General features: G+C 39.8%; 1 protein-coding gene across 3 annotated transcripts in view; it reads left to right on the top strand.

Moving 5' to 3' along the window:
* The window catches only part of ttc12 (tetratricopeptide repeat domain 12), a 67,397-nt gene extending 57,805 nt beyond the window's left edge, over positions 1-9,592 (top strand). The window contains exons 20-23 of one of the 3 annotated variants that reach the window (XR_015851552.1): positions 634-862; positions 2,026-2,099; positions 6,642-6,736; positions 9,230-9,592. Coding sequence is in view for 2 of the 3 variants with exons in the window: in XM_088345892.1 (XP_088202018.1) it covers positions 634-862; positions 2,026-2,095 (299 nt within the window). In the remaining variant the exon portion in view is untranslated. Of the gene's footprint in view, positions 1-633; positions 863-2,025; positions 2,114-2,807; positions 2,827-6,641; positions 6,737-9,229 lie in introns of those variants that run through there. The other 2 variants (XM_088345892.1, XM_088345890.1) reach the window with 2 other exon arrangements.
* The last annotated feature ends 13,677 nt before the right edge of the window (positions 9,593-23,269 follow it).

The raw sequence follows: 23,269 nt of genomic DNA, 5'->3' as shown, positions 1-23,269 counted from the left end.
AGCCACCAGGCCCTAAAAAAATGCGCTTTGCAATATGCTATCAGGGATCAGGGATCGAGGCTGCAAATATTCAGTTCATTATAGATATATAGAAGGAGCAGAAGCAACTCACAACACAAAATTGTACTGTACCCCCCCTGCCATATACAAACATTCCACTAAGTAGCTCCCCTTTTCAACATGCACACTCAAAAATGAGCTGCCAGGTCTAACACAAATTTGCTCTCTTTGCCCCCGCTCTAAGCAAGATAAAATCCGGGATAATGAATTTCTGACACATAAGTGCAGTTCACCTTAGGCTGAACAAAACAGAAAAAAACCCTGCCTGGCCTGACAAAAACAAGTTCATCCTGCTCGCTCTCACAGCAAAAGTCGACTAGGGATAGTGGATTGCGGTCACACAGTACAGTTATTTTTAGGGGGCATGCTTCAGTGGCCCGAACCAAAGAAAAAGTGGAATCAGTGATCATGGATTGAATTGAATACCTTTGCATACTTTTTAAATTTGAAAATAAATATTTTTCAACCTGCAAAGTAGTGACGAATTACAGTAAATGTGTGATCACCAGTTGATGTTTCGGAAACTCATTTGAAAACTACACATCCTCTCTTTTTGCTTTTGCTCGGTCGCAGAGCTTTTTGCTCTCCGTAATTTGCTGAACTCCAGCTTCGATGAGACGGTATCAGGAAATGCCGCCCTGTGTCTGGCCCATTGCCTGGAAGTGGAAGGCGCTGCCAGGAACCTGCTGGGCACCGATATCGTTATGGAGCTGCTCCGTCACGCTGCCGGAGACGCTAAGAAGACTGCCGTGCAGTCAAATGCAGCCGTCGCTCTTGGGAAGCTGTGTCAATCCGAGTCCAGGTGCGCCTTCGCACCACTCTAAAAAGCACATTGAGGGCTTTGGGCTTAGACACCATTAACTAACAGCATGAGAAATACTAACTTAGACCTTTTCGGCTCAAAATCCAAAACACTAATGTACCTCCCCACTATAAGGTCCTATTTATTTGTTATAGTCGAAAGTACCGTGTTTATATATATATATATATATATATATATATATATATATATATATATATATGCGGAATCCCCTCCTCTTAATCAATCTCCCAAAAAGAGTCAGAAATGACTCTAGCCACCTCCCACTAGGGGGATATGGCTGTGGTATATATATATATATATATATATATATATATATATATATATATGTATATATATATAAAAAATTGTAACACATACAAATTTTTTTTTAAACAATATCAAATATATTTTAATATGGCAAAATACTCTCTCTCTATTTAGGGGATTATTTTTCCCTCTTTATTATATATATATATATATATATATATATATATATATATATATATATATATATATATATATATATATATATATATATATTTTTTTTTTTGTCTTTTTAGTAAAATAATGCAATATTCTGTTTTTTATACCGTTCTTGTTTTATGATATTTAATCTTGCTCTTTGAGTTATATTTTGTATTTTTCCAGCTAACGTAGAAAATGATTTATTTTACATACAAACCAATACGAAATATATTTTTCAAAATACTTACATTTAACAAAATCATTGCCGGTGGAATATTTTTTTTCTTTTTCCCTTTTTGTCACATTACATCCTTACTTAAATATATTCTTATTTCAAAAATAATATATCATTTATTACCATCATTTTTTTGTTTTGTTGTATTCAAAATAATTCTTTAAGTAGTGTAATCTTGCTTCCATTGCTATTCACACTGTCAGTCTGTAATTTTGGAATATTAAAGCATCATAGAAGAAAGGAGTTCATGAATCTAATTATAAAAAAACGTTTGATTTTTATATTTAGCTCATAGCTCGACTTGTCAATGATCTTCCAAATCTACAATTACTTTCCATGTCGCGGTAAATCAAAGTCCCGTACAATTTCAAAGCTCTGCTTTCTTTTTTCCTCAACTTCAAAAAATATAATGACCTTTATCGAAGAAAGTCCCCAACTTGTCACCGTTCTGTTTTCTCTCCAGTCACGTGAAGCAACTTCGAGAGCTCCATGGCTTTGAGATCCTGCACTCGTGTATGAAACTCATTAAATGAGGATGTGAGAAAAATCCATTCTTTTTCTTGTAATAGTGTTCTTGAGTGACCTTGTTTTGGAATGTGGACTCATTAGCATCGAGATGCAGCAGCGATGGGGCCAGTTCAGAAGGCATCGCCATATTAACATGATTAACACATTCCGAAATCGCAGCGACTGTAATGTTATTAATTATGCTCGATATGATACATGAATCTGGCAAGACGTTTGTTCCAAATACTTCAGTAGCTTAGCGAGATGAATGAATGATACTCGCCAAGCTAACGCACATTCTGCATAATACGCCAACGGCTGCTGGCATTTCAAGGGGCTATTTCTATATTTACACTACTGTCCTGTTTAAAAGTTTGGGGTCACTTACAAAATTCCCTTATTTTTTAGGAAGGTGTACTTTTTTATTGATTATTACATGAAGCTAAACAGAAATCCATTGTTATTTTAGTAGCTGAAAATGTTTGGTTGTTAAAGCAATATCTAGATAGGTTTATAAAAGCCCATTTCCAATGACCAGCCAACCCAGTGTTCTAATCGTGCATTGTGTTATGTAATCTTGTTAGAAGGCTAATGGATGAACTAATTAGAGAAGCTATACAACTGACCTTCATTGAGGGTAGTCCAGTATCTGGACATTTGTGGGTTTGATTAAACTTTCAGAATGACCAGAAAAAGTGAAGTTACTTGTGAAACTCAACAGTCTATTCTTGTTCTAAGAAATGAAGACTACTCCATGAGAAGAAACTGAAGATCTCCTCCAACAGTGCGTACAACTCCTTCCAGAGAATAACAAAAACAGGCTCTAACCAGAGTAGAAAGGGTAGTGGTTCATTCACAGTTCACTGATAACTTAACCATCGTCAAGGAACCACTGAGGAATCAATTTTGGACAGCTTTTGTCAGGACCACAACGGAAACAGGACCCAATTGTGTGACGTTTACCACAAGTTTCATTGAAAGAAAAAGGAAGGGATGCGCCCACAAGGGAAGCAAGTCGCTTTCAGACTCGGATTGTGATACGAACACTGAAGTGGATCTTCCGTACCAAGCGATGGCGGTGTCAGGGACAGAAAAACTGGTCAGTAGTCGGGACTGGGAGAGCGAGGCGTGGTCGGTGTCGGAAACGAGTCATAAGCCAGAACGGGAGAGTAGACGTAGTCGGGGACAAAAATATGTCGTAAGCCAGGAAGGGAGAGCAGGCGTGGTCAAGATCAAATCGGGTTGTAGCCGGAGACAGACGGGAGAAAAAACAGGACAGGTGGGAGTCAGGGTCGAAAAAGGCTTGCCTAGTATACACTGAGGTTCGCAGAAAGACTGACAACAGGGGACTGACAGGACTGGGTTCAAATAGTGACAGGGAGCCAATCAGAAGCCGTGGCGGTTGGCGCCAAATGAGCAGGCACAGGTGATTCCCATCAGTAATCATGACAGCTTTCTCTACTGTTGATGGTTCCTGGCCTGCGTTGTTGGCACTAGTCCATTCCTTGATGTTGTTTGGCTCAGTTTTTTTTTTCATCATATGGTGTGTCTTGGGCAAGTACAGCCGTGTGCCACCCACCCCTGTTCAGACCGTTTTTTGGGTTTGGGTTTGCTCCCCCACTTAAAACAGGTATCACTGGTTTCCATGATTACTAGTTAAAAGCAAAGCTTTGTTATCTGACTTTGAGTACATGAAACATGCAAAAGTAAGAAACTGAAATCACACTCACAGAACCTTTGACTATATTAACATGTAAAACTAACACTAACTAACACCACATAAAAAAAAAAATTATTAACCGGAATGATTGTATTCTAAGAAAGCTTCAGCAGTTACTTCACTTCTACTCTATAGCATACGAGTAACCTAAACTTCTTATATGTAATAACTTGTGAAGCCCTTAGAGACTAATTGTGATTAAGGGCTATACAAATAAAAATGACTTGACTTGACTTGACATAAGCTATGAATATATGTTGGAATTTCACTTATTGACCACATGTATAAGTACTGTATTTGCCTGGATTGAGTATAGGCTATTTAAACTTTTCCAATTAATTGATCTTCACTAAAGTGTTACGTAAATCTTGCAAGAGGACATCGGGACAAAAAACTTACTTAAATAGTCATGGAGTTAACATTTATTACAATTTGATTATCTCATCTCATCTCATTAGCTGCACCGCTTATCCTCAGTAGGGTCGCGGGGGTGCTGGAGCCCATCCCAGCAATCATCGGGCAGTGGGCAGGGGACACCCTGAACTGGTTGCCAGCCAATCGCAGGGCACACGGGGACAGACAACTCACTCGCTCATTCACATCTAGGGACAATTTGGACCGGCCAATTCACCAGAAATGCATGTTTTTGGAATGTGGGAGGAAACTGGAGTGCCCGGAGGAAACCCACGCAAGCACGGGGAGAACATACAAACTCCGCACAGGAAGTCTGGAGCTGGATTTGAACCCACGCAGGAAGTTCCCATGACATGAACTGTGCCGCACATGCGCTAACCACTGCGCCGCCGTGCTGCCCACAATTTTATTATCGTATTACATATTTCTTAGTTTGATTAAAGATATTTGAATTATTTAGACGTGCATTGAGAAATATTGTGAGCAGGCAATTCCACTAATTGCGTTTTTTCTTAATGCAATACAGCTCTTGAATTTTGATTTCCTGGAAGAGGGATTACCTCATGTGCCGTCCCTTCTCAAGATTTCTTCATTTTCCTCATTCTGAGGTTTTGAGTTTTTCCTTCTCCTTAGGTAGGCTGTAGATCAGGGGATGGTGTAAAATCAGTCTGTAGTCTGTAATAGTATGTAGTCCGTGCAGCCCTTTGAGATTTCTTGTGATTAAGGGCTATACAAATAAACATGACTTGACATGACTTCGCGTCAGGTCATAGTTAACTTAGAGTTAGCTTAGCATTAGTTGCGCACCTCTGCACACATTAAACTAACATAAACTAACCCCTCACATTACCCAACCTTAAAAGTACATTAGAGTCTCCTATTTGAGAACTAGACGCCTTGCAGGTACTAACAAAAGTATTCCTAAAACACCAGTGTTAAAATCTACGGTGAAAAGGTGTCAGACGGTAGACCCAAATGCGTAACGTTTCACACCAAGCTTTATTGCGGAAGCGGGAAACGCCAGTGATCCGGTGATCGCTGGCCAGGAGTAGCAGGAAACCCATGAGATTGGAGCTTGGTCGGAAGGCAGAAACGAGTCGAGCAGCTAGGACGGGAGATTGGAGTGTGGTCGGTGGACAGATACAAGTCGAGCAGCCGGGACGCGAGATTGAAGCGTGGTCAGAGGTAGGAATCAAGTCAGATAGCCAGAGACGATCGGAAGCCAAGGGCAGACGAGTAGGATACAGGATGGGATGGGACAGACAGGAGCCAAATTAAAGAAATGCTTGCTTTGCATGTGCGAAGGTTCGCTGACGGACTGACCAGGAGTGAATGACAATGATGTGTTAAAATAGGAGGGGAACCAATCAGGAAACCAGCAGCATCTGGGGCTAAATGAGTGAGCACAGGTGAGAGCAATGGGCAAACCATGACAAAAGGTGACTCCGAGATGCTGGCCTTTGAGGCAGAACGGCAAAGGAAAAACCATATCTTAAACTGACCAACAAATACATGGACAATTACTTTGATAAATAAAAGCGTGATTTTTTTTTTCTTCTAAAAGACCAAATTGTCTTGGTGAGCCTAGAGTCTAGGCCCTAGACTATTGAATTACGGTGTAACTTTAAAAGGTTTTCAGTGATCATTCATATTCAGAGGATGTTCTGTCTTTTTGACAGTTACGTCCAGTTCATAATATGAATAATGTATTCCTTTGCAGCTTCTTGTGCCAGTCTCCAATGTGTGTAGAAGGTGGCAACAGATTTTCAAATGTTCATAAAGGATACAAGTGTCTGGAAAAGTGAATACATTATTTCGGCGTGCTTTTTAATCATTCTGTTTGGGTTGGATGAGGTAGGAAACTATTTAAACTATTTAAATATTGAATATGCTCACAGAGCGTAACTCTGAAAGAACGACGTTTGCACACCACAAGAACTGTTTGGTCAACAGTTCTTGAGAGAAATACGAACCTTCTTTCTATAAATGTGATGCAAATAAAATGCAAACAGTAAATGATTATGTTGAATTAGGTAATCCTATCTGAATACCCAAAAGGCATTGTTGGACTAAACGATAAACTGCACAAAAATGAGAAGAAAGGATAATCTTGGCTCATTGTCACAGTTCAGGATTATTTTTTAATGTGTTTTAGTTTAACTACTGTAATTCACTGCCAACATTTTTGCTTACTTTATGGATTATCATACTATTTAAATGTAACAAAATTTTTGAATTTGTGTCTTTCTAATAAAATCAACCCTTAAAATGAACTTTTCTCATTTTTTTTTCTATACATTTCTAGTAAAATGGTGGAAAATAAGCACAATGAGTTATTACATTTGAGTTATTACACAAATTGTGGATTTAGAAAAATAACCCTTAAAATCATGCAGTATAAATTATACATGTTTTGATGCAGAGATTTTTTCTTTTAGAAATGCTTTTTCAACTGAGGATCTTTCTTCAACGGCGTTGGAGAGTGTCGATTTACTTTTCACCTTTTTTTTTCAAGCTGTTTAACCTCAAAGGTGTGAGTATTCTGCACAAGTAATTTTCTACAAGAAAGTGTTAAGTCCGCTACTCTATTCTTCTAAAGTAATACCCATTATCACTTCAGTACATGTTTAATACATGTGCTGGGTTCCCTTGTTAATTTCCTAGCTCTTGTGATACCAGAATAATGGCTTTTCCGTATACTAGTGCAGAATCAATTACAGTCCCAAAAGCCAAAAGGGGATTCTTAATGTGTGCTTTTACAAAAAGGGAAGCTGTGGGGAAAAGAATAAAACAGTCGAGGGAGCGAATCCAATCTAGAGAAAATTAAGTAGAAAGAGAAGCACCAGGAAAAAAGGAGAGAAAAGTCAACTCCATGCAATCTCTCACCTGAAAGATTTCATTCAACTATCTGTTAACAAATGGAAACATAATTTATGTTATTTCCGCAAAATCCGTAAAACAAAGTCTTCTATATAACTTTTTTGACATAAATTGATTACTTATATTACACTTTTCACAAATCAATGTTTAAAAGATAAGAGCAGTTTTAGCCTATAGCAGGAGTTTCTAACGTTGTGCCCGAGGCAAAATCGTGCACCATGTCTTTTTAAAATGGTCTCTTCTAGCATTTGATTAATTTTTGGAGTGTGTAGCGAATATGGGTGGTAAATAAATTATTCTAACAAACAATTTATTGACCAATTGAGTCAAAGAGACGAGTTTACTCTTTTCAAAACTCGTCTCGCCTTTTTAGAGCAACACATGAGTTTTTAGATCATTATGTCAGGAAAATGCATGAAAAACCATGTTTAATTAGTCTGAAGGGTGGCTACACACACATTAGTTGAATTCCTTTATTGTTTTTGATAGTTCAATATACTTTAAGACACACACACTTGGATTTATGGACTTTTTCTTTTACTTATCATTTATTGAAGAAGCCTGAATAGAACACAAACAATAATAAGAAAATAAAACGAAGACAACTAGAAGTTGAGAGCTTAAACTGGGACCTTGTGGGTGGACAATGTTGGCTTGATTATTACATTATTGTATTTTGATGGAGTTCCCCCTTTTACATCACACAAATACCAATACCAAGCAACAACGAGATGTTCTGCGAAGTTCTGCTTTGATGACGGCCAAGTCTTTATGTCCTCGGCTGTAGAGCGATGATGAATCCTGGTAGACTTGAGAGCCTGTTGGGACGAGGACAACAGGATGTGAAGAAGAGATTGACTGCTGGTTGCTTGAGGCTTCTCTGAGGTTGCTGGCTTTGTCCCATTGGTTTGGTCGCTAGCTTGATCAGGCCTGGCTGCCCGTTGGTAAGACCTGGCCAGGACCGGCCAGGTCCTTGGTCCAGCTCCTCCTGTCAGGACATGCTGTCCTACTTTGTGGCTAGCCAAATTCAGACTGCTCTTGCGAGGTGAGACGTGTACCAGCTCTGGTTTCCAGTCTCCTAGGATGGGCAGACCCCATGTGGTGGAGTTGTTACGGCAACCATTGATGCGCGAATGTTGCCTTAGACCCCCCCCCCTTTCCAACCTCACATTCCAGCAGTATCAATCAGATTATATATCTATATGATTGACTTAAAACCCAGTACAGGGATTTACTTCTCATGTTTTCACATCGTTTCATAATTTTCTGACATTGCAAAATGGAATTCTGACTAAACGTTGAATACTCTACATGTGTTAAGCGAAAAATGTAAATGACGTCAAAATACACATTTGGCAGTCAGTGAGTTAAGTTGTAATTTATTAAAATTGTGTTTTTTTTCCATTCAAAAGGCTTATTGATAATGTTAAATGTCATACATTTTACAATAAAATGATCACTTATGTATTACACCAGCATTATAATATTTCTAAAAAATCTTTATAGTTGTATTAAATGTGTTCTGTTACTATTCAAATCCCAACAAAATTATATCTTTCATTTACCAAGTTAGGAGGTCTCCAATTTACTACTGTACTATGTGAGCAGTATTGAGTAGCTTGCTTACATATAGCATTCAACCACTAGATGGCAATATATACCAACAAATTCAAGATTGTCTTTATTGACATTAACATAAAAAATCACATAAAAATTTCTGATGTACAATGTTGATAAAACTAGAATACAATGAACGCTTAATATATTTTTAGACCACTACTACCTTTGTGATCCACCGGAAGCTTTGATCAACCGGTAGATTGCAATAGACATAATGGCCAGCCCTGGACCTGAGCGCTAAAGCTAACCATCAAATAAGTCATGTTAGCTACATTTGCTGTGCTTGAGCAGTTAAATAAACTGAAGGATACAATGTGTTGCTTTTATGATCCAAAACTTTTATGATCCAAAACTGATACTTAAATGCATATATAAGGCTATTTCTACATTTTGCCATCATGAAAAATGGAAATAATGTAGCATTGTTCATTTTGATGTGCATGAGCAGAATTGTCCTAAAAGTTTACAGAGGTTCTACCAAACAACTTCCTTATATCTGATTATTTTTCTATTTGATTTTCACCAGGTTCCATTTCAAGATGTGTTTCCATAAAGAACAGAGATCCTTTAACCTTCAGACAAATTTAACAACTTAACTTCTCTTCATGTTACCATGGGAACAAAAAAAAGACGAAACTCTCACTTAGATCATCCAAAAGGAATTGGCACTAAATAATGAACAAAGACAAAGTTGCTGTCTGCCAAGTGAAGCCACATTGTGTTTGGCACTAATTTCTTGAGCTCATTAAGTGGACATCAAAAGTAACATCAACACTTTTCCTTTGTGTGCTTCCAACAAGACCCTGGTTTGTCATGTGTTTCTAGCACATTTATCCTCCGATTTCCTCTAATTGGCTAACTGATCTGTTCTCCTCAAAATAAACAAAAACATATTACCCCGAATTATACGACCTGCTTTTTATTGACATCACTACATAAAAATCAGAACGGGAAATCAAAAGAATTTGACTTTATTTACAGTATTTTCCGGATTTTAAGTTGCTTTGAAACTTTAAGTCGCAACAGCAAAAAAAAAAAAAAAAGCCAAAGTAAGGAGGAAAAACATCACACTTGGAATATAAGTCATGTTTCTGGGCGAATTAAAAAAAACAAAAAAACATACATGACATCTTGAAATGCAATTTTAAAGAAAAATAAACTAGAAAACAACAGGCTGAATAAGTGCCTAGTTTACAAACGATACATGATTGATATCCATGGTAATACCAGTAACGACGTAACATACTAAGAGTTATTCAGATAACTCTTGCATAAAGAACAAGCTTACCAAACTTTGAACTTCACTCCAAATTGCTAAATCCAAAGAAATATTTATCCGCAATGTCACCTTTACCGGTAAAAAACTCTTCCGACTTTGGAGGTAGACGATAATCCGCTTCCTCCTTTCTCTTTGAAAAATGTCTTCCTAACAGGGCAATGTTGAAATTTTCAACACAGGCCTAGAGCGCCCTCCTTTGTTTAGTGTGAAAATAACAGGTGAAATGATATTTAGGACTGGAAAAAAAAAATTGTGTTAAGACTTTCACATACAAACTGCACCTGGAGTTATAAGTTGCGCCCGGGCAAAACAATGAAAATAACTGCGACCTATAGTCCAGAACATACGGTAATCAAATTCTGTTCTCATGTAATAAGATATTTCATACAATAAATGTTGCTAAAATTATTCTGTTGTCCTTCGTTTATTACGGAAATAGTCAAACGTGAATAATGGATCGTGGCCGCATGGTTTACTTTAGGTGGAAAAAAGAACAAAAGCTGCTGCGCATGATAGAAATAAGATCTCAGCCCCTGTTTACGGCAAAAGACAACTAGTGATAATCAATTGTGGCAACAATTGTGTACAGTGGAACCTCGGTTCTCGACCATAATCCGTTCCAGAGCCCTGTTCGAAAACCGATTTGTTCAATCACCGAAATTGTTTTTCCCATTAAAACTAATGTAAAACGTTTTAATCCGTTTCAACACCCTGAATGTTTACCATGAACGTAAACATGAAGCTAACCCAGGCTAATCGTACGTTCGCGTTAGCGTAATCTTCCGTACGAAAGATTACGCTAAAATGAACGTGTAAAAATAAAAGAAGGATAAAGAAAAGAATTATGAATAGGATTTCTTACCTTTGTGGTGGACGGTGGGGAGAGAAAAATCATCAAAGGTTTTTCAACCTCTTCCAAAACTTGCGGCAGTTGCTTGCTTATAGCACTAACTTCCTTAGCCGCATCACTCGATTTCACAGCCTCCTTATTCTTTACTATCGTACTGATAATACATTTAGCGGCGTTATAAATCTTCGGTACCATCCGTAATCATGGTAAATGCGAACTCACGACCAAATAAGATCATCGAGTGCTGGTGGAAAACATCGAAGCGCACAGGGAGCGCAGTTGCTGTGTTTTGCGGAAACGTGGCTCACGTTTAGCATTCCGGACGCTAACGTGTAGCCACCCGGAGCTACCCGGAGCAATCCGGCTTCAACGCCACTAAACAGACACGAAAGCCGGGGGGAATCGGAGAGGAGGCGGACTTGCTAACACGAAGTGGTGTATCCCTGGATTTTCACAAAGAAAAGTTTTCCATCTGCCGCAGGGATGTCGAATTTTTGGACTGGCGTGACGTCATCCACTTCGCTACAAGCACCCCTAGGGCATCATGTTCATCTGTTAATAAACAACGGGGTAGACTGCTGGAAGTGTGAATTTCCCTACGGGGATGAATAAAGTATCTATCTATCTACCTATCTATTTAGCCATGCTGTATTCCCAAGATCGGAAACTCGTACACCTCTTTCATATTTAGCTATTATGTCTTTCTTAAAGGCAATAGTTGGACTAACAACTTTTCTATATTCACCTGTAGCAACGTTGCTGCTTGCAACGACCTTCTTCGGAGGCATAATTAGGGGCTGAAACACCCGTACGCCGCTCAGCATCGCACCCTAGCGTACGCACCCACGCTACCGGCGTTCGAACTCCGATTTTTTGACCGAACAGCGAAGCAAGAATTTCTCTAAATTTTGGGTCGAACACCGATTTGTCAGAACTGAGAGGCGTTCGAAAACCGATGTTCCACTATATTTCATTTTAGGCGGGCCAGAAGGGTACGCCTTCCGACAGAAGTGCATTCTGCTGATCTCAGCTCGTAGAATTATGGGATTGGAGATAACGGATTGCAACTTCTCTAGTGCACTTATTCTAGGCGGAAATAATGTTAAAAGAAGAGCCGCCAGATCCGACAAAAGGTCCTCATGCTCGCGGAAATATGCGATTATGGATTAGAATTAATTACATTTAGGTGTTGAATACCGATTAGTTCAAATATATAGTTCTTGGAGTACTGAGATATTGATTGGGGATAATGGATCTTGGCTCCATGGGTGCATTTCAATTTTTGTGTAAATAACAAAACAAGCCACCACACATGACACAAATGTGCTCTCTCATTCCCCCTCTCTCAGAAATAGTTGACCAGTGATAAAGAATCGTTGACAAAACCTTGAATTTCAATTTAGGCAGGCCAGAACGTCACGGCTCCAGCTCACAGAAATATGGGTTTGGGAATAAAACTTAGCTGCCCGAGTGCAGTTGATTTTAAGCGTAAATTACAGCAAATGTTCGGCCACCAGGTCCAGCAAAAGTGCACTGCTGGTTCCTGCTCGCAGCTATATACAATTAAGGATAATAGAGTCCAGCCGCACTAGTGCAGTTTACTTTTTGGTGGACCAGACGGCAAAAAATAGCTTCCACGCCCAACAAAAGTGTGCTCTGCATACTCCCAGCAATCAGGGATTGGGGATAATGGATTGCGGCAGCACTGGTTCAGTTAGTTTTTGGCAGAAATAATGGCAAAACAGACCCGCCAGTTTAGACAGAAGTGCACACTGCTGGCTCCCGTTCACAGCTGAATGGTATAGGGGCTAATGGATTGCGGCCACGGGTGCACTGTTTCCGGTTGACAGAATGGCAAAAAAGACTTCCAGGCCTGACAAATGTATGCCCTGCCGGTACCCACTCATAGAAGTGTGATATTGGGGATAACAGATTGCTGCAGAACTGGTGCAGTTCATTTTAGGCAGAAATAATGGCAAAAAGACCTGACAGGCCTGACAAAAGTGCTTTCTGACGGTACCCACTCGCAGCAATATGCAATCTGGGATAATGGATCTCGATGCACTGAGTTTGCAAAATAAGGAGAGTGAATAGGCAACGACTTACTCTATTATGAACTGTAGATTTTTGATAATCAGCCTTCTGGAAAGAAATCGGTACAGTGGAAGTGGCATAATTTAAGCTAACTCTGCTATACCAGCTCAGTAGCCTAGATGGTAAGGCACCCGCTTTGAGACTGGGAGGTCGGTGGTTCGCGCCCCGGCCGAGTCATTCCTAAGACTTAAAAAGTGGTCGGCGGCGCCCTCTGTTGGCTGCGGCTGCATCGGCTCGCTACAACGGGTCAGGTGCAATCGACATTTCGTTCTGTGTACATTGTTACACAGAATGACAATACAAGGAAATTATTATTATTATTATTATTTTATTGAGCCGTGAGCGCTACAGCCACTTGAAAACGTTAGCATTTGAGTCAGTGATGCTAACCGCTAGTGCTAACTTCTTTTCTCGGTGAGCTTGAGTGATGCCTTGCTTCAAATCACTAAACCGTGTATTAATAAATACAAGTGAAGCTCCTTCAACATTTTTAGACTGATCTTTATTTCATAGAGGTGACATTTGTTGTTCTCTTTTGGTAATCTGAGGTAAGTGCAATCGGGACTCAGAAATCCTAAAACTATCTTGTGCCAAACACAAGATAAAAACGCTGCACTGGCACTGTGGCTTCTTAGTCAGGCCCAGATGAAAAAAACTAAATGTAAGTATTAGCACAAAAAAGCTGTAAAACACAATAATATAAAATATATGTGCCTAAATGGAGTAGGCTAGGCATAACTGGTAATAACTGGTCTGTGATCAAATTTTTGCCTGCCTCCGGTCTCTGTCATTGAATTTGTAATACGTGGCAAGCAAGTAATGTCCCAAAAAAAAAAAAATATTTGACCAGATTATGGCTCTCAGGCCACATTGCCATTGTCTCTTTTTAGCCAAGCCCATTTCAAAGATGGACTAAAAGCAAAGTTAACTGTGAGGGCCGTCACCTCTAGGACAAGTGGAGTATTATTTTCACCGAAATCTGAAACAACTGCATCTGCCTAATTTGCCAAAAGACTGTGGATGAAAAGAACATGAAGAGGCACTGCCAGAATAAACATGCTGACTACAAAAAGCTGGAAACGAAAGCTGAGATAAGGTGAAGCAATTGGAAGCTGTTTATACGGCACAGCAACAGGTTTTTTTTTTTTTTAAGAGACCTTGCGAATTCAATAAAATTGGTACGAAGGTGAGCTATTAGGCCGCAACACTGATGGCCAAGCACTGCCAACCTTTCATGGAGGGGAAATTTATTAAGGACTGTTCAAGAATGCCAGGCTGAATAGTCGGCCCTCACACATTTTCAGCTTACCTAATCCGACCCACTTTCTGAAAGGTTTGGACACCCCTAAAGCAATGTTCCCTCTAAGCTGCGCTCGTGCGCAATCGCGCACTGCCCTTACATTCTCAGCGCACAAGAAAATCTATCCAGCGCAATTTTCCCTCTAAGCTGCGTGTGTGCGCAATTGCGCACTACCCTGAGCTTTTCCGCGCACAAGAAAATCTAGCCAGCTCACAAAAATCAGGGCTCGAAATTGCTTATTAAGAAGCGAATTAAGTCAAAGTTACAGTGCATGAAGGTAAAAATACACAGGTTCCCCTGACGTTGTGTTCTAAGTGTGGTATTTTAAAGTCAAGGTCGAAGTAGAATGAAGTTGAGTAAAGTCAGTAGAGTTTTTCGAGAACCGGCTTCTTCGGCTCGCCTCACTAAAAGGAACCGACTATTTCGGGTCCTAAACGGCTCTTCAGGTTGTTTTTGCTTCTTTTATCCCTGTACGACCAAATATTATGTAAAATTATGCACAAAATGACTTAAAGGAAGGGGGAATAGAACAAAAAAGAAAAAAATACCAAAATGAAAAAGTAGTGAAAAACTGAGAAAAAAAGATACAAAAGGAAGCGAAAAAAGAAGAAAAAATTCAGAAAAAAGCCAAAAAAAAAGGCAAGGAAGAAACAAAGGAAAAAAGTAAGTAGAGAACACAGAAAAAAAAGTAACAGCTAGGAAAAAATAAACACAATGAGATTTTTTTTAAAGGAATTAAAAAAAAAAGAAAAACTAGAAAAAAAGAAGAAAAACTTTGTGTTGCATTCAAATAATTTCCAATTATCCCAAGTCAATCTTGTTGCCAATATTGTACTTCCACTAAAAAATGTGATTAAATACAGTTGTGTATCGTGCAACCTACTAAATAAGCCCCCCAAAATGTTAGTATTATGCGACAAAAGATCCCAGGAAAAAAAGAAATGGAAATCTAGTGAAAGAATTGTTGTTAAAACAAATGACGTTTGTAGGCCGTACAACCTTTGCAATAATACATTAGTCAATTCATTCAAAAGTGAAAACATTTTTTGCATTGCCAGAAACACAAAATGTAACTTGATGTCAAATTTTAGACATGTTTGATATTGATTCAGTTGCCACACTTGGGATTGCTGTTGCTCACTGTTGTTTCAAGCGTTGCTCACCGACTTTGTGTGAACGCTCACACCCGTAGAAAATTAGAGGGAACATTGCCCCGAACCTTTCAAGTACCAACCCCTTATTCATTTTTGTCCTTACAGGGAAAACAATCAAAACAAGAAAACTGAATCTTACCTCAGGAAGAAGAAATACAAAACAAATAAATGACATTTCAAATTTATAATAGTATCGCTTGTGACTACTATAATACCCAAAGACAATCGATATATTTATCTTCACTATAAATATCTAAAATACGTTAATCCTTAAGGCATGCGTGTACAATGCTAACCGACAACGCTAGCAATGTGATCGGCACCAATATGTGCTAAAAAACTTTACAACTTTTCAAGCTACAGAAACTCATGAAGCGCTCCATGGCAGAATTAGGAGTAATGTGGTCCTTTATCATTTTCATTAAATCCTCCGTAGTGATGAAACTCCACTTCATCAGGAAAAAAAAATCAAGGACTCATTCAGACTTTTGCACCACTTCTAACACCGAAGCAACCCAAATTTTACATGCTCATTGCAATTACCCAAGCATTATCTCTTAAATTGCAAACTGTGGCGTTTGATAATGATGACAAACGATCTTCTAAACGACGATGAAAGGAAGCTTTTAAGCTAAAGACACCATGAGCCCCAATTAGACGGCGTGTGATCCGTCTCAGACACGACTCACGTTTAAAAGCGAAGGAAAAAAACCTCATCATAGTTCAGTGGCATCCGACTGATAGATGGGTAAGGGTCCGTTCCTTCCGCGTTAGAAAAAAATCCACGACCTCATTATTGGGTTTACTTCAACGGTGCCTTCAAGAACGGGAAGACATAGTGTGGGCGGAGAGATAAGTCTCTAAAAGATTACAGCGCAGGCGGCGTGTATTTTTCTTTGGCGAGTACGCGGCTCCAGCGACATGATATAATTGCTTTAAACAAAGGGAGGGAGGAAGCGGGCATTGTGTTGAAAATAGAGAGTAGAATCTGGAGAGGAACATTTTTTAGAACTCAAGTAAGAGACCCAGCATGACCTAAATATTTATACCCAAAAAGTGCTTTCGAATGCATACTTTTCAACTTTCCTCGGTCCAAATCGATGAAATTCGTTCCAAACAATTTAAGTCTAATTATACCTTACTCTCTTTGCATTCCCTCAGTCTGCTACTCTCCCTATTTTACTGAGAGCAAGGTTGAATTTTTGGTGCAGACCCAAAAGCTTGAAGGCGAAAAGACATTTCTGATGTCTCGCCGCGTGTTCTTTTCCTAGACCAGACCGAGTAATCAGAATTTGAGAGTATAGCTGGAGAGAAGCAATGCAGTTGAGGACATTTATTACATAGTTCTTAAATAAAGACAAAATCAGAGTGTACTCTGGACCAGTCAATAGGAAGCGCCCTCGCACCAAGATATTGGCCATTAGTGCGCCTCCCTCAAAAGGCATCAAAATTTGTTAACAACAGTTTAAATAGGAAAGGGGTGTGGATTTTAAAAAAGGATTATGAAACTCTAACAGGCACCTCTGGGATCTTGCATTACTATCTCAATGAACAAGAGACTTTTGTTAAAACTGCACACAGCTGGATTTTGAAGGTTGTATGATAAGATAAGGGTGGAAGACCATTGCTGGGAAAGTACTGGTGGGAAAGGATACAGCTAGTAAACACTTAAATAAAATATGTGGAAAAACATGATGCCCATCTACAACTAAAAGAACAATCAGATCATCAAAGCATTGCCATAGCTTGAAAACTCATGTTAAATGACCAATTTTAATAATCTAACAAGCTCTATAATAGTCAATAATCAGCTTTAACAAACTTCCATCATATATTTAAATTGGTCTAGAAACATATCTGTCACAATCTGCATCTTTTTGCCCCAAAAGAGGATTGGAAGTCAAGTCAAGTCACTCAGTCATTTATTTGTATAGCCTTTAAGCACAAGATGCCTCAAAGGACTGCACAGGATTACAATTACACCATCCCCTGATCTTAAACCAACATGCAGGCAAGAAATAACTCAAAACCTCAGCAGGAAGAAAAAGGAAACATTGAGAAGGGGCTTCACAAGGGGTAATTCCCCTTCCAATATGACCAGGGTGCAATAGATTTAGCATTGGGTAAAAGTACACAAAGCACATCAATAAAATAAAACAATAGGTAATATGTTGAAATTTGTCTAGAAAGCATTGACGCCACTTCCCATCTCTGCCTGCTGGTCGATGCAGGTGTTGACCTGCTTCAGGTCCAGACCATGGTTCGCTGACTCATCTCAAATAGAAACGTTCTTCTCCCTCGGATAACCACCAGCAAGGCAGTCGGAAAAAGACATAAGGTGTTGAATAGAAGTGGGTCTTAAGTCTAAATTTAAAAACTTCCACTGAGGTTTCAGATCTTATCTCCGGAGACGGAGCATTCCACAGCACTGGGGCCCGGATGGAGAACGCTCGAGAGCCTGCAGACTTCTTCTTGGCTCTTGGAGTCACAAGTAGACAGGCATTTTCCGAGCGGAGGCTAATTGCAGGAACATAGGGGGAAAAGTGTGATATATTTTGAGGAAATTGAAGCAAAATGATCAAAATCACCAGAGGCAGCAGTCATGGTCCATAGGCAGGCAAAGGGTAGGTGATTCAGAAACTTCAGGGGAGGCGACGGTCCAAATGTTCGGCAGGCGGTACTCGTGGTCAGGAAAGGAGGTAAAGGTTCGGTATACTGGAAACGACGAGATTGTTTGGAACGTGACTATAGAGACAACGAACCCACAACTCTACATTTCACCCACCCTCCACTATTTTTGAGGCAAAACAAAGAATGTTTGTAGAAAGTACCATTACAGCACTAATGTGATCACACCACTGTTTTTCCAAGCTTTTCGCAAAAATATTTCACTTTCATGAGTGCACCACTGTTTGAAATGGCGTGGTTATATGACTCTCCACCAGTGATTATTATCGTGCAGCAAAGGCTTGGGATGTCAGGAACTGGAACAGGACCCACATGCGTGACATTCTCACACAAGCTTTTATTTTACGGGAAATGGGGAGTCATGCACGTTAGGCAGCAGTCTGGCGTCAAATGATAGGGAGCCAGAGGCAGACGAGATCGATACCAATTGCCCAAATTGATATTGGACAGATGGGGTCGATACCGGTCAGGACGGGACAGACAGGATAGACAATTAAACAGGATATTGAAAAAACAGAACAAACTAGACGGGAATGAAAACTGGAGAAAATAAACAGAATAAAAATAGACGGAAACCAAAATTAAGCAGGACAAAATAAACGGGAACAATACCGGACAGGAAGTACCAACAGGGACAGGACCGAGTCAAAACCCACATCTTGTGGGGCAGAAGTTCGTTGATGGACTGACCAAAGGTGATTGAGAGCACTGAGCTTAAGTAGAAGGAAAGCCAATCCGTCAACGAGCCGCAGCTGGCGCCACACAGGCGGGGCCAATTGGGCGCCATGGCAACCGTGACATGGGAAGGATGCTGATGACTCCATGATTTCAGGTGCCCGTTCGTCTGATCTTGTGAACGCCAAGTAAGATTTGTTCATACAAACATTCTGCATTGACTGTGTTTCCCATTTTCCAAAATCTTCAATCTTATTTTTTAAAGGTCTTTTACATATTTTTCCTTAGACTGCGCAGACACACGCTATTCTTGTTGCGTACACAGTAAATATAGATTGAGCTTCAAATGCTATGTTCTTGTGTGTCTGTTCCATTTTTTTTATTTGGAACCCACGGTTCATCTTTAATAGAGAATCCAAAGTATGTCAATACGATGGTGGATTGCAAGGCTTAAGATGGTGACGTTATTTCGATCAATATCGAAAAATAAATAAACCCATTGTTCACAAAAGGTTATCGAAATAAGTTGTAGTCTCAAAAGATGTTTGTTTTTCTTTCAGTGATGTGATGTACTTGTTTGATTTCATCCATCCATGAGTTGCACCGCTTATCCTCAGTAGGATCGCAGGGGTAATGGAGCCCATCCCAGCTATATTTGGGCAGTGGGCAGGGGGACACCCTGAATTGGTTGCCTGCCAGTCACAGCGTGTAAATCATATCTTTCCCCGACGCCGCAGTCCAACTAGCAGGACGCACGCCACACTGGCACGACCGAGACGGAAACTTCGGTAAAAACAGGTGGGGGACTATGCGCTGCAATAACAGCCGAATCATTGACAAACACTGCTCACTCGATATAGAGTTTCTAGCAGTATCGTGTAGACCCTTCTATCTACCGAAAGAGATAACTGTGGTCATTGTGATTGCTGTTTACATTCCACCGGATGCTAACGTTCCACTGGATGCTAACGTTAGCATAGCGCTAAATCTCCTGCCCGCTGCTATCAATAAACAGCAGTTTGCACACCCCGACGGAGCTTTTATGCTCAAGGACTGTACTTCCCAAATTCACTCAATACGTGGACTCAGCAACCAGGGGAAAAAACACTGGACCGTGTGTACAGTAATATCAAACATCTAGTTGGATCCGGCCATCTCTGTCTGTCCCTCACCCCCCTCATACACCTGCCTCCGGAGGAAAACAAAGCCTGCAACAAGGACAATACAAACATCTCCTTTGTTCCTTTATCTTCTTTGTTGTCTTTTATCCTAAAATGTGGTACTGGAGTGCCACGTCCAATTTTGTTGTCACAATATGTTCAACCCATTTTGTAACAATGACAATAAAGGTATATCCTATTCTATTCTATTCTATATCCTAAATTAAGAAGGCAGTCCATGTAGCCACATGTATCTCACACACGCGAACGATTGTCATTAGATGTAAGACCGGCCCTAAAAAATTCAGCCCGACCTGACCCGAGTCACGGGTAAATAAACCCGAACCCGCCCGAACCTGACGGATTAACTTGATTTGATGAACGAGCCCGAAATAAACCTGAAGCTTTAATTTTCCAACATAGTACACACTAAGCTTTACTCCTGCAGTGCCAAACTTTACGCTGAACTACGGATTTTGGGATTAACTTGGGGGTGAGTCCCTCAAATCAAGTGTGCAGTGCAAGTGCTGCGCCTAAATGAACGGTTCGGCGCCGAAGTGCGCATCTTAGTGACGTGCAGTGAAGGAAAGTGAAACGGAATAAAATGGCACCAAAAAGAAAATCAAATTCTGCAGGCTACCAGCTGCAAATAGTGAAATATATGGCCAAAAAGCAGAAAGAATGTATGAAAAGGTTGTAAGCTATTGGCGAGAAGCGGAAATAACATCTGACGTGAGGGAGGTGAGAGGAGGAAGCCGCGCGTGTTTTACACCAACACCAAGGAGGAACATCTGGATTTAGTGATTTTGAGGTAAACTGAGGGTTTGGTAACAGTTTTTTGATCTAAATAATGATTTGAGTAAAAGTAAGTACATACTATGCAGATCCGACATGAAGGGAAAAGAAAACGGAGAGAAAAGCCCGACCTGCCTGACTTAATAATTGACATTTTAAGCCCAGGTCGAGTCCTGGCCTAAGATCTTACCTCTAATTGTCATACAAAGTTAAAAATAAGACAAGATAATGTTGTAAAGATAACCAGCTCGAATGGTTTAGCTACGAAGAAAATAAAATCGACTCAGAACAAAGTTGTATAATCCTTTCTTCTAAAACTCAAACTATTTTTACTGCCCGAGTAAAAATAAGGTAAGAGTGTCTGTTAATCCCATTTAGGGGGAAGCACAAAGCTATTCACACTGCTAGCAAGAGAAAACAATTGAATAAAACAAAGTGGCAAAATCTTTCCTTCAAAACACACAATACTCTTACCGGCGGGAGACTCAATACTTTATATTTTTTTGTGGTAGCATCTCCATGTTGCAGATAAATACATAGCGAGTTTTGGTCGTGTTGGGTACCCGTAGCAGCGAGACCGCAGACAAACATGGCGGCGACTTCAGAATTCTACGAACTAACAGAAATACAAATTTCCCGATCAGTAATTTTTTAAATGAAAATTAACATTATATTAAATATTTTTGCTCAGTATTCAAATCAATGTTTTCTTTTTTTATACTACAATGAGGAACTAAATATTAGATACTGTCCCTTTAAATAGTGAGCAGTAGAGGTGATTGAGGAGCAATCAGGGAAAGTGACACCCGGTTCGAGTGGAAATTAGAGCAAAGGAGGAAGTGACCAAAAAAAGGGAGAGGGGGAGACTGGGACAGTTTAATATATTGACCCCTGGCAGAATGAGACCCATAACGGACGGCAAGAAGCACTCGAGCGCACAGCAGTTGAATAGGCTATTGAGTTGAAACAAATACCAATTACTACAACAGAAGAATAAAACCATGACTTTTTACCATGGTGATTAAATCCTGTGCAAGCTTCTAAGCCCGATTTACAATTTTATATCTTTTGATGAAGACTGAAGAGGCACAACACTGGCAGGCTAGGAGCCCCGAAGTATTTCAGAATTTGCAGCAACCATTTTTTACAAGAAATGTTTGGTGTATTTCAGAGCAATTTACTGTTAAGTAGGTCAAAGACACTCAATATGATAATTTAGCTTGTGCTAATTAGCTACATTAGTGGCTTACCGATGCCATTTATTGACATAAATGAGCTGCTTTTATTGTAATTAACTCGGGATTCAAAACAGTAATCTTTATTGAAAACTCTTATGTCCTCTCCCATAAAACTTATTACACAAGAAGGTTTGGATCATTGATTTCAATGCATTGTAGAATATGAATCAATCTCAATCTCAACTGTACCGCTGTCAGATTAATTTGGGATATTAATCTTTGGCTGATATGAGAGTCAAGGAAGATGCAGGTTTGATATCAACAGGAGGCCTCCAGTAACCGCGGGGAGAAAAACGGACCCACTCCATTGAATGACTCTCTTTCTCTCACCGTGGCCCAGTGACCTGAATGTTTTTATTTGGAAGAAGTCAAGCAGTTGTAAAAACATACCAAGATGACTTTCCTGTATCCTTCAAAATAAAGACTGAAAGTGTGCATATATTTTAAACAGAATCATATAAAAGAGTAGAAAAATAGAGAATAAGTAATAAAAATAGTATGAACTCAAGTACATTCCATCAGAGCCATTTGTGACGTGAATAATAGAGATAATAGAGAAAATTACAAATAACTAGATTTAATATACCTTACATTTCCCCCCTGTTGTAAATTTCGAAGAACATCCGTGAAAACAATACCAGAGGTTTCAAGTTTACACATCATTAAGAAATCCATCAGGTAGGTAGCTTTGTGGAGGGGCGAAAAACCTTCGTAAAGGAAAAAATTCCCCTCCTCCCACCTCGTTTTTATGAGGTCGAGAGTGTTTCTTATAAAACATAGAAAACATAGTAGTAATAAGTGATGGTTAACTATAAGAATCATAGCTAAAACAAACAAAAACCAAAACACACAAAAAACAAAAAAAAAAACGAAATCCTGCCTGCGCGTTGGTCCCCACAGGGCCTAACCCGAGCCTGTGTGACATCGTAGGTCGCCTGCCGACGACGGTGTAAGCAGGGGCCCGACCGGCCTTACCCACTCGGATCTTCGTGTGTCAGTGGTGTATACAGTGAGGGGGTTTTCCCTTTTAGTTGGTAGGGATAAGTCCATTAGACAACGCTCTCTGGGTCAGTATCATCATCATCAGAGTATTGTGGGACAGAAATCAATTTGTAATGGTACATATGAGCAATAAACATTCTTGACACCATCTTCTTTGTCATGGGCACGATGCAGCAAGAACATACGCCACACAGGAGAATAAAGATCACTAGGATTCCGACAAATGGTGCCAGGATCTTCACCAGAATCTGGGACCAGCTGCCAGAGTACAGCCAATCGAGCCATCCCGGCTGAACGTCCTTCTCCTGGGTCAATGTGTTTTCATCCGGGA

Source organism: Urocampus carinirostris, chromosome 10 (assembly GCF_059441175.1).
Source record: "Urocampus carinirostris isolate Australia breed hairy pipefish chromosome 10, RoL_Ucar_1.0, whole genome shotgun sequence".
NCBI classification, from domain to species: Eukaryota; Metazoa; Chordata; class Actinopteri; order Syngnathiformes; family Syngnathidae; genus Urocampus; species Urocampus carinirostris.
This window is presented reverse-complemented; position numbering and strand designations above follow the sequence as displayed.